Raw genomic sequence first — 14,406 nt, 5'->3', positions numbered from 1 at the left:
CATTTTTGTGTGATTTTGGGCCTTTTTGAACAACATATTATACTATGATGTTTTTTGCAATTTGGGGCAATTTTGGACGACATACTATACTATGGCGTTTTTGTGTGATTTTGGGCCATTTTGGAAGACATACCAAACTTTGATTTTTTTGTGCGATTTTGGACTACAAACTATCCTATGACGTTTTTGTGCAATTTTAGGCCATTTTGGACAACATACTATACTATGAGATTTATGGGCCGTTTTCGAGGACATGCTATATTATAACGTTTTTGTGTAATTTTGGGCCATTTTGGACAACATGCTATACTACGATGTATTTGTGCAATTTTGGACATCATACTATACTATGACTTTTTCATGCTATTTTAAACAACATATTATACCGTATCTCTTTCACACTATTTTGGACGTCGCACTATAAATATTTATGTTATCTGACGATATACTATACTATTACTTTTTCATGCTATATTTAAGGGTACTATACTACAACCTTTTCGTACTATGTGGTCAACATATTAAACTATGACATATTTGATGGCATGACATACTATCACTTTTTTAACTAACTATAGAATGACATTTTTTATGGCATGCTTTTCATTGAAATGTTTTCACATAGTATACTATGACTTTTTTATCTCATGTTATGCCTTTACTTTTTTGACAAATTACACTACATATATGCCTCTTTTTCTATATAGTATACTGTTATTTGGTTTGTCTCACTTTACTGTTATGTTTCTTTGACACACTATGATGTATTTTGACATACTATAGGATGGTAGTTCTTTTCTATGACATTTTTTGACATACTACCCTTTGACATTTTTTAATGTATTATACTATGACATCTTTTTGATCAACAACAGTATGACTTTTTTCACACTATACTGTGACTTTTTGTCCCACAAACTATAACATGACTTTTTTTCACACACTATGCTATGACAATTATACAATTGGACAATTTTTGATGTACTATGAAATTTCTTGATATGCTATACTATGACTTTTTTTCTGCCATACCACCCTATGACAGTGTTAGGCATGATATACTATAACATATTTTAAATACTAGGACAATTTTGACATAACATTCTATGACACTTTGTACATACTATACTATGACCATTTTGATATACTATACTTTTGGATTTAAGTATACAATAACATGTTTTATGGCATTCCATAGCTTTTTTGAACTCCTATACTATGACTTCTTTAATGTTATATGATATTCACCATACTATGACTTTTTTTTTTTTTTTTTTTTAAACATTTTTGGGATACATTACCTTTGCATTTTTTGGTCATTTTAATGCTATACAATACTGCAACACTACTTAGGATTTTTTATGACATATAATAATTTGACTTTTTTATGATTTTTATAACATGTTATACAATTTTTCAAATGACCTAGTAAACAATGACGTTCTACAATTTTGCTTCCATACTATCCTGTGGCATCTTTAATCCTTTTTATGACACACTATCTTATGACATTTTTATGAAATTTATGGCATACTTTTCAGCCTTTTTTTTTTTTTTTACAAACTACACTGACATTTTTTTCCCTACCTTTTCTGACATACCATGTTATGGGATTTTAAAGAAATTATTCCATACCATGTTGTAACATTTTCATGAGGTAAGATGTGTTTTATGCCATACTATGACATTTTAATTTAAATGTATTTTTTCTTAGATACTGACATTTTCATATTTTTACAAACTATACCATGACAATTGTATGGCACAGTACTGTATAACTTCATCACATCTTCATGGCATACTGTGCTGTGACATTTTTTAAAATGAAATTATTATGGAATACTATAGTATGACATTTTTATGAATCATATTTTTTTGAATACTTTTACTTTTTACATAACATTCCTACATACTTTGAAAATGATTTTTAATTGTTTTTAATGAAATACTATGCTGTGAATTCTTTGACTATTATTTAACTTTTTTTATGACAAATATCTGAAGCAAAAAAACTTTGAAAGGACATGTTTACATTCATGGCATACTATAGAATGGCAATTTTGTATTTTTATATTAATATTTTTCAGCTGATAGACAGTTATGATGTTGAGAAGCTTTTCTATTCTGTAGACGATATATACAGAGTTTTTCTTTGTGTTTGTGTTTTGTAGAACTCTGGACAATATGGATATGTTAATTTTTATTTTTTATTTATTTGTGCTGATGAGGTCTTCTGATATGGTCTGAATAGTTTGAATCCAGTATTTAAATCAGTCACTTGTATTTCATTATAGTTGAATTATGTAACTAACCCTGAAAACAACATTACTTTGATCCTAATTTTTTATTGTTTAATTCTTTATTTCCATTTAAACCTTCGTCACTGCATTGCATTGCATGCCTGTTGAAAATGCTAACTATAACTTAAGATTGAATAATGTATTTTGAGTAACTTTAAAAATATTGCACAGCAGTTCTCATGCAAAAAGACACTATTATCTCATCGCCCCCTAGAGAATAGCGTCTGTAACTACAAGCAAGGCATCTATAATGGTCAATTTCTAGCCTAACATTTTTGAGTGAAGGACAAATGGGGAATTACCCATTTAAATGTTAACTGGCAAGACTTAAGAGGTATTGATTTTTTTCTCTGGTGGTGCATGTTAAATAATAAAGATAGTTTAAATACGATTGTAGGACTGTTTTTCTGTTGTAATCAAATAATCACGTCTGTCTAACTTTGTCTCTCTTAATTACTAACACGATTAAATATGTGTTTGCATCCAATTTTTTTTCTCTTTCAGTCAGTATTTGAGTTCTTTCAAACTTGAAGCAACAATGAACTTACTGACCCTTGAGGAAAGAAAGCTTTCTTTGTTCCAAAGTGCCTGATTGTGTTCTGGAAATTCAATAAAGAAAAACAACTTCCATTTATTTGTATCTATTTATTTTCAAGATGTACACATTGGATGTGCAATCAGCTTGTTTGGTGTCACATTTGACAATACAGTCTATATGCTCAAATTGGGTGTTTTATCCAAATAAATGTGGCTACAGTAGGCTAAAGTGGTCGTCCAACACATAAAAAATTAAATATACAACAAAAATAATAAAAGGAAGTGAAACATATTTCAGTTGACTTGTACTCATGGTTGTGTGCTTTTTGATCTGTTTACACTCACTGCCTCCAGACATCATTAATGCGGCTTTCAAACCGTCACCAGCTCGCTCCTCCTGCCCCCTGGCTAAAAAAAAACAAAACAAGAGCGTCTTGCAACAGAGACTGTTTGTCACTCTGCAGCCTAAATATTACGCACGTTGACCGCCGACCGACGCGCAGCTGATGTTGCACAAGTGTGGTTATTACCGTCGACTATCATATAGGGCCTGTGAGTATTCACCAGTGTGGCTTCGGTCTGAAACAGGATCTGTCTGACAGCTGCTGCGACAAATGCACAACGAGAACAGGCGTGCGTCCGGCTGGTGATCCGGCTGCTACACATGCGCCTGCTTTTTACAACAACACAGGATGAGCGTTGATGTGCGTCGTTTCTGAGCAGATCACGACGGTTTTTATCATTTCTAACGGAAACTGGTCTTTTTATGTCTATTTTTTCCTCCACTACAAACCGCAGAGAGCACAGGGCTGCTCTTGTGCTGCTGCTGCCTGAGGCGCGGTGTCTCAAAGGGGGGATGCGGGGTCTTTAACCTGCTGGGGGCTCAGGTCTGGACATGCACGGAGGCAAACGCCCATCATATTTGTGCCTATGTGATGTTGTAATATAGGACGTAAACATCACAGGCTTCAGCTAAGCTTTGAAGGGAACAGGATTGTTCTTTAACGCTTTGCCGGCAGCTGCCAATGTAATTTGCATAGGCGTTTGTTTTGGGGAAAACAGCTTCAACCGCCGGCGTAATCACTTCCCCCAGAATCTGTTGGATTTGTCTGCATATTTTTGCGTTTGTACAGACTATATATTTTTGCCAGGCTAAATTGTTGCTAATTCAACCGTGGATAAAGGATCAGCATGATGACTTTGGCGCACTGAACTGGTGCGTTTACAGCTCAGTTTTTCGCGTTTTTAAATGCTACTTTTGGACCGACAGACATTAATTTAAATTTGTGAGAAGCGCCACCATGCTTTCAGTATTAACATAAATATATTTAAGTAAATACTATATTTAAACACGTGACAATATTTACTTTACGCTTTAAAGTGCCAGCTGCGCAATTTGGTGCATTTTTCTCGACGCAGTTTGATTAAAAAATGACTTTAAATTCGACTATTTTTGAAAATAGCTTTCAATTTTCGAGTACAACTGGACAAATTTCGACAGAATTAATATTATTATTACCTTTTAAGCGGGATAAACTTCTATGTTTTTTCTCCTGGAGCCTTTAAAGTGATCTTTGTGCCTTTGGGTGCACCTGTGCACTTTTGGAGAGGTCCATTTGGATCCATAGCACTGTCTTTGCCTGGTTGGATTCTAGGCGCATGAAAATATTTTGCTAGCAGTTTTTTCAGTCAAGTCCACAAGAAAAGGGTCTTTTTGACTCATAAATATCACCAATGGACTATTTGTAGCCTTCCAAAGATGCTCCAGGGCTTGGCAAACGCACAAAAAGCATCAAAAAGCGCCTCAGAGTTCAGCTGCGCACTGACTGACAATTGCGCTTCTGTACCAACTGTATGAGCACTGGATGGACCAGAATAAGTTGAAACTATAGGGGTGGGACATGGTGTATTTGAGGAGTGGGTTTTACCATTTAATGCCATTGGCATGGAATTTTAAAATGGCATTTTGGAGCTTAGGTATATTTGGGGCCAAAAGGGCCATTTCTGGGTTTTTGAGGCTTTCTGGGCTTTTTAAAATGAGTTTAGTCCAATCTGATCACCCCTACATATTCAACATACATGGAAGTGTCCTTTTTTGCAGGGATTGCTGGGAAGAAGAAGGAGGCTGTCGAGGTTGGGACTTTGGAGAGAGAGGTATAGTCTCAGCCACCCTCAAAAGGTAAGAAATCCTCTCTTTTTCTTTGGCCAATGGTGCCCAATGTTGTCTGGGATGTGCATGGAGACTATAAACTCAACATTTAGACAGAGAAAGTCAGCTTTTCAGGTGTATTTTGGTGTCTTTACTGGGTAATAGAATAGGGAGGGTCAGGGCATTATGGTGTGCATTAACAAGGAAACATGGAGGCACGGCTAGGGGGAGCCATAGCTAGGCAGGGAGGCAGCAGTGTGGCCCTGAACTGTTAGGAGTGTAGCTTGTTTTAGTACTCACAAACACAAGAACTCCGGAAGATACTTCATTGTTGTATGTTACTCTTCATTATTACAGTTATTGTTTGAACTGCAGGAGCCTCAAGGGTGTAACACTTCCTCAGAGAAGTGTCCCATCTGCCTCACAGGCTGTGATCTGTGAAGAGAGCAAACTGTCATATAACAAGAAGAAGTGGCAGGAAATTGGTCAAACAAGTCATGAAACATATGAAATAATCTGCTTTTGAAACAATTTGTATAGAATATAACGTGTAAATGTGGATTAGCTTAGCATTGCTGCTACCACAGAAAACATTCAAGATGGCCTCTCCACTGCAGGGAAACAGGTGAGAGCTGCCTGTCACTTCCTGATTAGACACACACAGTTGCTTTGTTTACAACAACAACAACACATAGTCAAATGTTTCTTCTCAGCAATGACTAAAGCTTTATATTTTCATATAGTTGGTGTCTGTGTAGGCGAGCAGCAATGCAGAAGCTGAGTCACTTTAGGCTGAGATTTTTTGACTGACATGTGGATGTGCTGTACATTATTTAAAAGGCCATGCTGTTACATAGCAGTGATTGGTTAACCCATTGAGAGCTGCAATAAAGCCCATTAATTAGCCCTTAATAACATTTATTAATAAATAACACTAATATGATTGTACATCAATTCTCGGTTGTCTCACAGTTGATTTTAAATGATATAAATTGATCAAGCAAACACTTTAAAACCTGCATTTGGCTTTGAAGAGTTAATTTAACGTTTTTTTAATTTGCACAAAGGGTTAATTCTCTGTTGCACATTGAAATGCAGCTGCAGGGAGCTGTCCGAATCACTAAAATCATTGCATTTCTGATCAATATCGCTCAAACTGTCCTGTACTTTGAAAAAATATCACTATAAAATGTAATATTTTTCTTGAGAGAGGTCATTTAAATAAAAAAAACTTCATTTAACCCTTTCATTACCTGCATCTCCTCTTTCAGTTTATCCTTTTGTGCTGCAACGTCGAGCCTTTTAAGTTTCAGATCATCATCTGTGGAAACAAGGACACAAAAATAAGAAATATAAAACACACATATGTTATTTGTTGACCATTTAGAAGCTTTTAAGTACCAAATACAAAGCAGTGAACTCTTTTTATCGGCTGTCATAAGAGAAAAAAAGCAAAGAAATTATATTTTTGGGTCAAGCAGATGTGTTTCAGATCAAATACTGAGAAGATACGATGCCAAAAAATTATAAAAATTTAGCAAACATGATATTTAATAAGCATATTATGTGGATTTTATCTCATTTTACAGCATTTTTCAAATAAAGTTTTCAACAGAAATAAAAAAAAAGTCAAACATTTGCGCATGTTTTTGCTTAAACAGGCCTTCAACATTTAACCAGAAGCTAAAGGGTTAAATCTTCCCTCTGAGCGTCACTGCTCTCAGTCCACACTGATGGTGCTGAAAGCAGAGGGTGGATATTATGGGTGTTTTTGTTATTATTGGTAAATTACTGCCCCCTGTGGTGGACACGGGTATTTTAAAAAGGGACGAAAACAAAACAGAAAGCTACCCAGGCTGTTAATACAATGACAGACTGTGTGTGTGTGTGTGTGTGTGTGTGTGTGTGTGTGTGTGTATATGTCAGGGCCTGTTTGAACATGCACAGCCTTGTGGTCATCAGCTGTCAGGTCCCCAGCTGTTTTATCTTTGTTACTGTGTTGTAATCTAAGGGTGGTATGTGTCTGTAGCACCAGAGCGCGCATGCCGAGCCGCAGCTCACTCAGAGGTGAAGTGGAGGATAACGGCGTGCTCGAGGCAGCTCTGAGGCTGATGTCACTGCCCCATATTATGCTGGTGTTTGTGGGAAAACACCAGCATAATCCAGTTCTAACCCTCTGAAACCTAGACCGACATGAGGATTTTTGTGCTGCCTCTCACAAGCATCTAAACCTTTGAAACTTGAACAAATTGCTTTGATTTCTTTCAAAAACATGCAGAAAAGGCAATCAGCAACTTGGCATATAATTCCCTGCAAAATACAAAATAAGAAAAGAAAAAAGAGTGAAAGATGACAAGAAAATGGCCCGATAATTAGCTTTAAAAAAGAGGGATGGAGAAGAGAATGATAGATAAAACAGAGACAGAATCAATAGAAAACAAATAACTAGAGAAAATATCAAGAAAAATATATTTATAATTACTATAATTCTATATTTAAAATCAGATTACAAAAACAGGTATTAATATATATATTATATATACATATATTCTTTTTGTGTTTTTTTAATAACTTGAGATAATTTTATAATTTATAACTTTTCACTAATCATTTGTTATTTTTTGGGTCAGTAGTTACTTGCTCACTGCCATTTTTTCATGTTTTTGAAAGAAATAAAGCCAATGTTCTCAGGTTTCAAAGGGTTAGCAAACACAAGTTTTTTGTAGCCTTCAGCAGCTCACACTCGTCACTTTAAACACGTGAACTGTGTCTCTAAATCGGCTTAAAATGATGTAAAAATATGTACAGTTGCTCCTGTTATGTAATAAACGTGTCTTGCAGCTCAGTCGGCCGTTTGTACTGCAGCTCTGTCACACCCTTCAGCTGCTCGCATCTCAACATGCCGTCACTCACTGAGCTGCTGCCGCTGAGGAGCTATCAGCTCGGCCCATAGAAACGCACAGAGAGCAGCCTGGTGCTGAAAAGGCTCGAGTGCTGAGAGAAGCTCAGTCACTGACACTGAGAGGCTGTTAACTCCCTCACTGCTGAATACTGCAACCAGGAAGGGACAAAAATCTGTTCACTTCCTGGTTCAGAGAGTTTTTTATATTTTGGTTGGTTGAGAGAGACAAAATGAACCAGAATCATCACCCTGCAACTTCTGATATGTTTGAATCTTGTGTCTAAATCTGTTTGTCTTTTGTTTCAGGAATCACTGATCAGAAGGAGGTTCCTATCTGAGCTTGAAGAGAAGAAATTTGATGTAAGAAGCTTCAGCTCTCCTCCCACCGATAAACTGCAGATGTATTTCGCCATAGTGTGTCAAGTAATTCTGTGAAACTGCCATGAAATGCTTAAGTCTGTGGCTGTGCAAGCCGTCAGAAAAGGAACTGAAATAATCTGCTTCGTTTTAACAGATGTGGCTTCAGCATCCTAAAAGCCACCAGTTAGAGTAAACTGTGTTCTTCCTCTGTCACAGACGTCCACATCTGCACAGTGGCATCAACATCTGCAGCGCCTGAGAACATCATGATGGACGAGGAGATCATCGAGGACCGGGCCAAGCTGAAGCAGGGCCTGGTCAAAGTGCTCCAGTGCGTGTCCACCATCTCTTCAGCAGCAGCTGTAGTCAACCCAATTTTCGGCGTGGCCGGTTCCCTGATCCGGGTGGTGCTGCACCACATCGATGACGAAGACATCCGCACCCTGAAGCGCGAGTTTGGCTCCGTCCACCGGGCGCTGGACGAGCTCTCTCAGCTGAACCGCAACACGCTGGTGCAGATCACGAAAGAAACGCTGGACGGCCAGTACTGCCGCGTGGAGGAGAACCTCAAGAACCAGTTCAGAAAGTTCATGGAGATGGTGGAGGCGCGGCCGGAGCACCGGGAGCGCAAGAAGGACGACTTCGAGGAGAGCTACGCCAATGACTTGGGAGACCAGAACCTGCACACGCTCTACGACGGCGTGGTGGGCAAACCGAAGCTCTTCAGCAAACCCATCCTGGAGGTCTACCTGAAGCACTCGCAGGGCGACCGCCGCACCATGGAGCGGCTCTGCACACGCCTCACCTATCTGTTCTGCATCGGCCTCATCGCCCTCATGGGCTACGCCGCCATCATCGGAGACGACGAGGAGGGTCTGAGCGAGGAGTGGGCTGAGAAGATGGAGCACGTGCAGGAGAAGATGCAGGATGCTCTTCGCAGGTGCAAATGAAGAAGAAGACGCCTGAAGAAGAGCTTCTTTTTTTTTCTGCACTGCTGCTTCTCCGTCACAGTCAGGACTCACATGTCCACATTCCCTCTGTAACTGTCCTCTTTTTCTCTCCTTATAAGCACTTTGTAAACGTCTCGGCATGGCTTGAAAGCCCAGTGATAATGAGCAACAGTATGTCTCAATCTTTTCAAAACGCTGATGGTCCGAACTTCAGTCTTTGAGTCACAGGCATGTTTGCTCTGTCCAGACTGAAGTAAACACAACTAAATTACTACACCATATTTCAAACTGACTTCATGACACAATTTGGTTAAATTCACTGATAAACTCTTCAGATTGTGTGATAAATCCTAATAACACTGCTGTGGTTTCAAATGATACAGAACACTTTGGGATAAATCAGCCAAAATACTCCAGAAGTTTTGGGCAATATCCCATGCAAAATATAACTCACATCTATAAAATTGGCTTAATTCAGTGTATGAGTTTGCATTGTACCCTGACAATTATGCACTTTTAAAAAATGACACTACAACACACAAGTAAATCGGTTGATTAGGACAAGTTTCAGCTACACTCAAAAGTTCTATAAATTCAGATTTAAGACATAATAGGTAATTTTACTATGTATCCCACCCAAAATGCACTTTTCATATTAAATTTATGACTCTACAAGTAAATCAGTTGGTTGGAGTGAGCAACTAGCCTGAATAAAAATTCAAGAAAACTGAACACAGAAACAGGCTCAGGATTTTGTCATATAACTAACTCCACTAGAGGGCCTCACTTGAACTCCTGAGGATTACACAAAACAACATCCTTTTTTATGTTACGCCATAATTGCCAAACAGCAGAGTTTATGACTATAATCTATAATATAAAAATGCAAAAACACAGAGCGAATATCCCAAAGTTTCCAGAGCTATGAATGTAACTACAGACATCAAATCATATCATGTCATATACTACACATGATCATACTGTGCAAATCAACAAAACATATTCCACAGATATTGTATGTTTCTCATGCATGATCATAATACACTATTGTCGCTGCACTAAATTTAATGTAATTTTATACTAATTTCTGACGCTGCTGTACCAAGTTCTTTATTTTTTTGCAGTTAGAGAATTGAAAACACTAACAAAACACTGAGTACAATCTGATTTGTTGTAACACTACAGAAGAATACACAAATATAAGTTACCATTTATTAGTACAAATTGCGATATACGCTTCCATTTTTAGTACCCTTAATTATTACTTTATGTTTCTACAAAACTGGGGTATTTGGCTTTCTAAATGTGGATTCAGACAAAGTCGTAACGTCACTGGATGAATCCTTCCACTCTTGACTTGTGCATTCTGCCTCTCTTATGTTTTCTTTTTCATGTGCAGGAAGTGCACCAAGTATGGTTGTTATATAAAGATGAAATTATAAATGGGTTTCTTTGGCGTATGGCCATTTAGAGCCTAAAAAACAATTAATATTCAATATTTTAGGGTTGTTTTTTTTTACAGTTAAGCCATAGCATCAAGGTAAAAGATTTAGCTCCTCTCATACTCTTCCTTATCTGACCAACAGTGCCTAAATGTGCCAATTTTGTATCATTTTCTTCTTTTAAGGGGTTTTGTCTTAATCATTAGAGTATATTTTTGTGTAAGGCATTATGTTTTGAATGGTCTACAGTTCAGCTTTTAAACGTGTGGTTAAAACATTGTTTGTAAATGTGAGTCTTCTTTTATTTGTTTGTTTGTTTTAGCAGAATGGTGATATCAGGAGGGTTTGGATCGCTTTATCAGGAATGTTCAAAGAGACGGCAAAGTTATAATTTAGAAAAAATAGAGCAAACGTGATCACTAAACAGTATCTGTCCTCAATGGCTAATCATTTTCTATATTTTTATCATTTTTTGACACAGGTCTAGTCAGTTTTACTCTCATCTTTTCGACACATAACTCTGTTTATGGTTTATGGTTCTGTTACAACAGATTCAGAGTTGGCGACATAAATATAAATGCTGTCAATATTGAGGAATATTATATGAACCTCTTAAAGGCTTATGTAAATGCCATATATGTGAATATGTTGCCCTTTGTTGTTACAAATCTTTGATGCCTGGTTGTATATGTACCACTATAAATAAATAAATAAATATAAATACTGATACGGAGCGTCAATTCTTTAGTATGTTAACAACAGCGATGTGGAAAAATGTAAAAATTAAAGGTCTGTATTGGAATTAAAATATGTCACTGTATTAAAGATGTATTGACTAGAGTTGAAAAAAAAATTAAATATATGTAGCCTATTTACAAAGACCCTGCAAAACATGCAAATATTGGCTTGATTTCTTTCAAAAACACCGAAAGAAGGAAATAAGGAACTTCAAAAGACATGACCAAAAAAATTAACAAAAAAAAGTAGAGTGCAAATAGTTACAAGAAAATTATCAAGAAATTAAAAATAAAATAACAATAAGCAACAAAATGACTTGAAATATATTCTGCAGCATAATTTTAAATCTATAATGCTGATAATTATTTTTATATTTTTCTGGACATTTTCTTGTCACCATTTACCAATTTATGCCCAATGGCTTTTTTTTATTTTTTCGAAAGACATCAAACCAAGTTTCAAAGGTATAAATGCTTGTGAAAGGCATCTGAATGCAGCACAAAAAAATGATGTCTATCTGGGCTTCAAAGGTTTGACAGTGGTAAAATGTAACTAAGTATATTTACTCGAGTACAAGAATGAACAGAATAACAGATTATTAGATCTGGGACTTTTCATTATCATTTAGCCTATTTTTATTTTTGAAATATATATCTAGCCTATATATTTATATCTGGGGCTATTTAGAAAATAGAAATAGAAATAGATAGAAAAAATAGAAGGAGGCCTGTCATCTCAGAGAGGCTGTGATAAAGACAAAAACGTATCACTAGATCAATTTCACATGCGCTTTTTTCTGTACCGCCTCACAAACAAAAAATTATAATCCGAAAAAAGTGTTCACTCTTACACTAAAACCTGGAATTTCAAACGGGTAAATGTCTTTCTTGAATAAATAAAAATAAAATAAATTACATGAAAGGTGCAATTCACTAATTTGTCCGCAAGAGGGCACGAGTACTTCACTTGCTGCACCATTACACCTGTTCTCAGTGAACTCCTCGGGGGCCACAGGACGGAAGCATCACATCTGCAAACTGAAGAGCTATTAAAGCCCTCTTATTTTGACGCACACACACAGATTTGCTAAATGACCTGCGCGAAGCCAATCCAAATAAATCAGAGGATCAAAGGAGGGGAAGAATTAACCTGAGGTGAAGTAAAATGGGCACGCGGCCTCGGTTAATTCCTCTGGTATGGCCCTCATGCATCATTTTCCAGCTGAACAGGTTTGACTCACAGCTCAGAGTTGGGGAGCCGAAACAGGAAAATGAGCATTGCATGCGTTTGAAATGCAGACTAGTGAGACACAAAGATTTGAGGTTTCTTACCTGCCTGCAGACTGAGCGATGAGCGTCTTCGAGCCGCCGATGCGCGTCGTTTATCATGTGGTGAAGCTCGTTTTTCTCTCCCTGTCATGATGAGCTCGCGTCGGTGAATCCATTTCCACCTGAAAAAAAAAACAAATTATAAATCAGATATTCAGATAAAATAATTGGGAATGAAACAAGGGGAAATATTCCTGCATGATGCGAAGCTCTTCATTGTTTGGAGGAAAAACGATTTTGTTTGTTTTGTTTTTTTATTTTTTTTGGTGAGGGAGGTTCAGCTCGGGCGCTCACAGGGCGCGTCGTGTGCGCGCAGATGAAAGGGATGTTAGATATAATTTGATCATCATAAAGTCCTCTGAGTAATTAAAGAAAACAATACTACATTCAGTCTCATTTCTATTTTCAATGCATATTTTAACCTGACACATTTAAATTCCTGACAGATCTGTGTGGAGAGGTGACGCACATCTGTTATAAATAAACACTGTGCGGTTGACAAACATCCATTAACATTTCCATTAACATCGCAGATTCTGAATCTTGTCACAAATCCAAACGTTTAAGGTGTATTTAAATCACATTTGCGTGTCCACAGCGCATCAATTTATGGTTTAAGATGCGGATGTGGTAAATATAAAAACGGTTGCATGAATTTATCGCACTCAAACACTAAAAATACAAAATAAAACAATATTTTCCAGCTCGTCTTACTTCAAGTTTGAATCCTTTAACGCTCCACAACAGCTGAAGTGCAAAATGGTAATGATGAGACATGTGCACAAAGTGCGCAAGACACCTCTCAGGAAGAAATCCGTCGAGAATACATCGGAAATTATTCACAACAAACAAATATTTAAATTCAGATGTGGAGAAGAGACTGGATCGTCCTTTCATGGTGCCATGATGAAGAAAATGGAACCGACCACTCGCAGTTTCTCTCTCTCTCTCTCTCCTCCTCTCTCTCTCTCTCCCTCTCTCTCGCCTTTGCAGACATCCAGTGCGCATTTCTTCTTCCTCTCTGGATCCTGTTTTTGGACCCCTCCTCAGCTCCGCGGTGAATAAGAGAATCGTGGGAATTTTCTCCAACTTGAAGGGAAAAAAAACTTGTTTGCAGCTGTTGGAGCTCATCAGGCGTGAAGGAGCAGCAGAGTCATTTCATTCAGGTACAGAAAAAAAGACGCTGTTATTGTAGGAATGTGATGAATGTCTTTATCTTCCATCACAGGGGGTAAATATGCTGTAAGGTGTGTCCGAGGCTCTCAGGGGATTTGTGCGTAAAATAGCCTGCCGTTGCGCATTTCGTTTATGTGCGCATGACAATTAAACATGTTTGGACGTATGACAGCCCATTTTTTAAATAAAAGGATGTTTTGTTGCTCATACACCGTTTACTAAAATGTTTTCCAAGGAAAACATGTTTAATTTTCTTTACAATAAATACCGACATGAATAAATTAAATCACTGTCGACATTAATTTGTGGAGGAGTTGCGTGACGCAGCGTCAGACAAACATCTGAACAGAGAGGAGGTGATTTATGTATGTCAGGTTGCACGCGAGGATGAAAGGGGATTTTTAAACATGCTTTGGCCTTGGTCTGCTCTGAAATGAGTCATCTGCAGACACAAGGGCATCTGTGTCATTTTCTCATCCCAAGTCATCTCAGGCCCCCATTTTGTTTACATGACATCATTACCT

The 14,406-nt window shown here is 37.4% G+C and overlaps 1 protein-coding gene and 1 long non-coding RNA gene across 2 annotated transcripts; one reads left to right on the top strand and one right to left on the bottom strand.

The window, feature by feature from the left end:
• The first annotated feature begins 3,654 nt into the window (after positions 1-3,654).
• Positions 3,655-11,367, top strand: LOC121945654 (protein rapunzel-like). Its single transcript, XM_042489952.1, has 3 exons — positions 3,655-5,016; positions 8,195-8,248; positions 8,465-11,367. The coding sequence occupies exon 3, from the start codon at positions 8,515-8,517 to the stop codon at positions 9,196-9,198; it is 684 nt and encodes a 227-aa protein (XP_042345886.1). The 5' UTR covers positions 3,655-5,016; positions 8,195-8,248; positions 8,465-8,514; the 3' UTR covers positions 9,199-11,367.
• On the bottom strand, positions 6,246-13,591 carry LOC121945655. Its single transcript, XR_006105969.1, has 3 exons — positions 13,421-13,591; positions 12,710-12,828; positions 6,246-6,307 (listed from the first exon to the last, which is right to left on the bottom strand). It is a non-coding gene; the product is annotated as an uncharacterized LOC121945655 (long non-coding RNA).
• Between the last annotated feature and the right edge of the window lie 815 nt (positions 13,592-14,406).

Source organism: Plectropomus leopardus, chromosome 7 (assembly GCF_008729295.1).
Source record: "Plectropomus leopardus isolate mb chromosome 7, YSFRI_Pleo_2.0, whole genome shotgun sequence".
Lineage (NCBI taxonomy): Eukaryota > Metazoa > Chordata > Actinopteri > Perciformes > Serranidae > Plectropomus > Plectropomus leopardus.
Note: the sequence above shows the minus strand (reverse complement) of the source record. Positions and strands in the feature narration are given on the sequence as shown.

What these genes read in the sequence shown, in the direction of transcription:
- LOC121945654 (XM_042489952.1), top strand. Translation starts at nt 8,515, where the DNA reads ATGATGGACGAGGAGATCATCGAGGACCGGGCCAAGCTGAAGCAGGGC.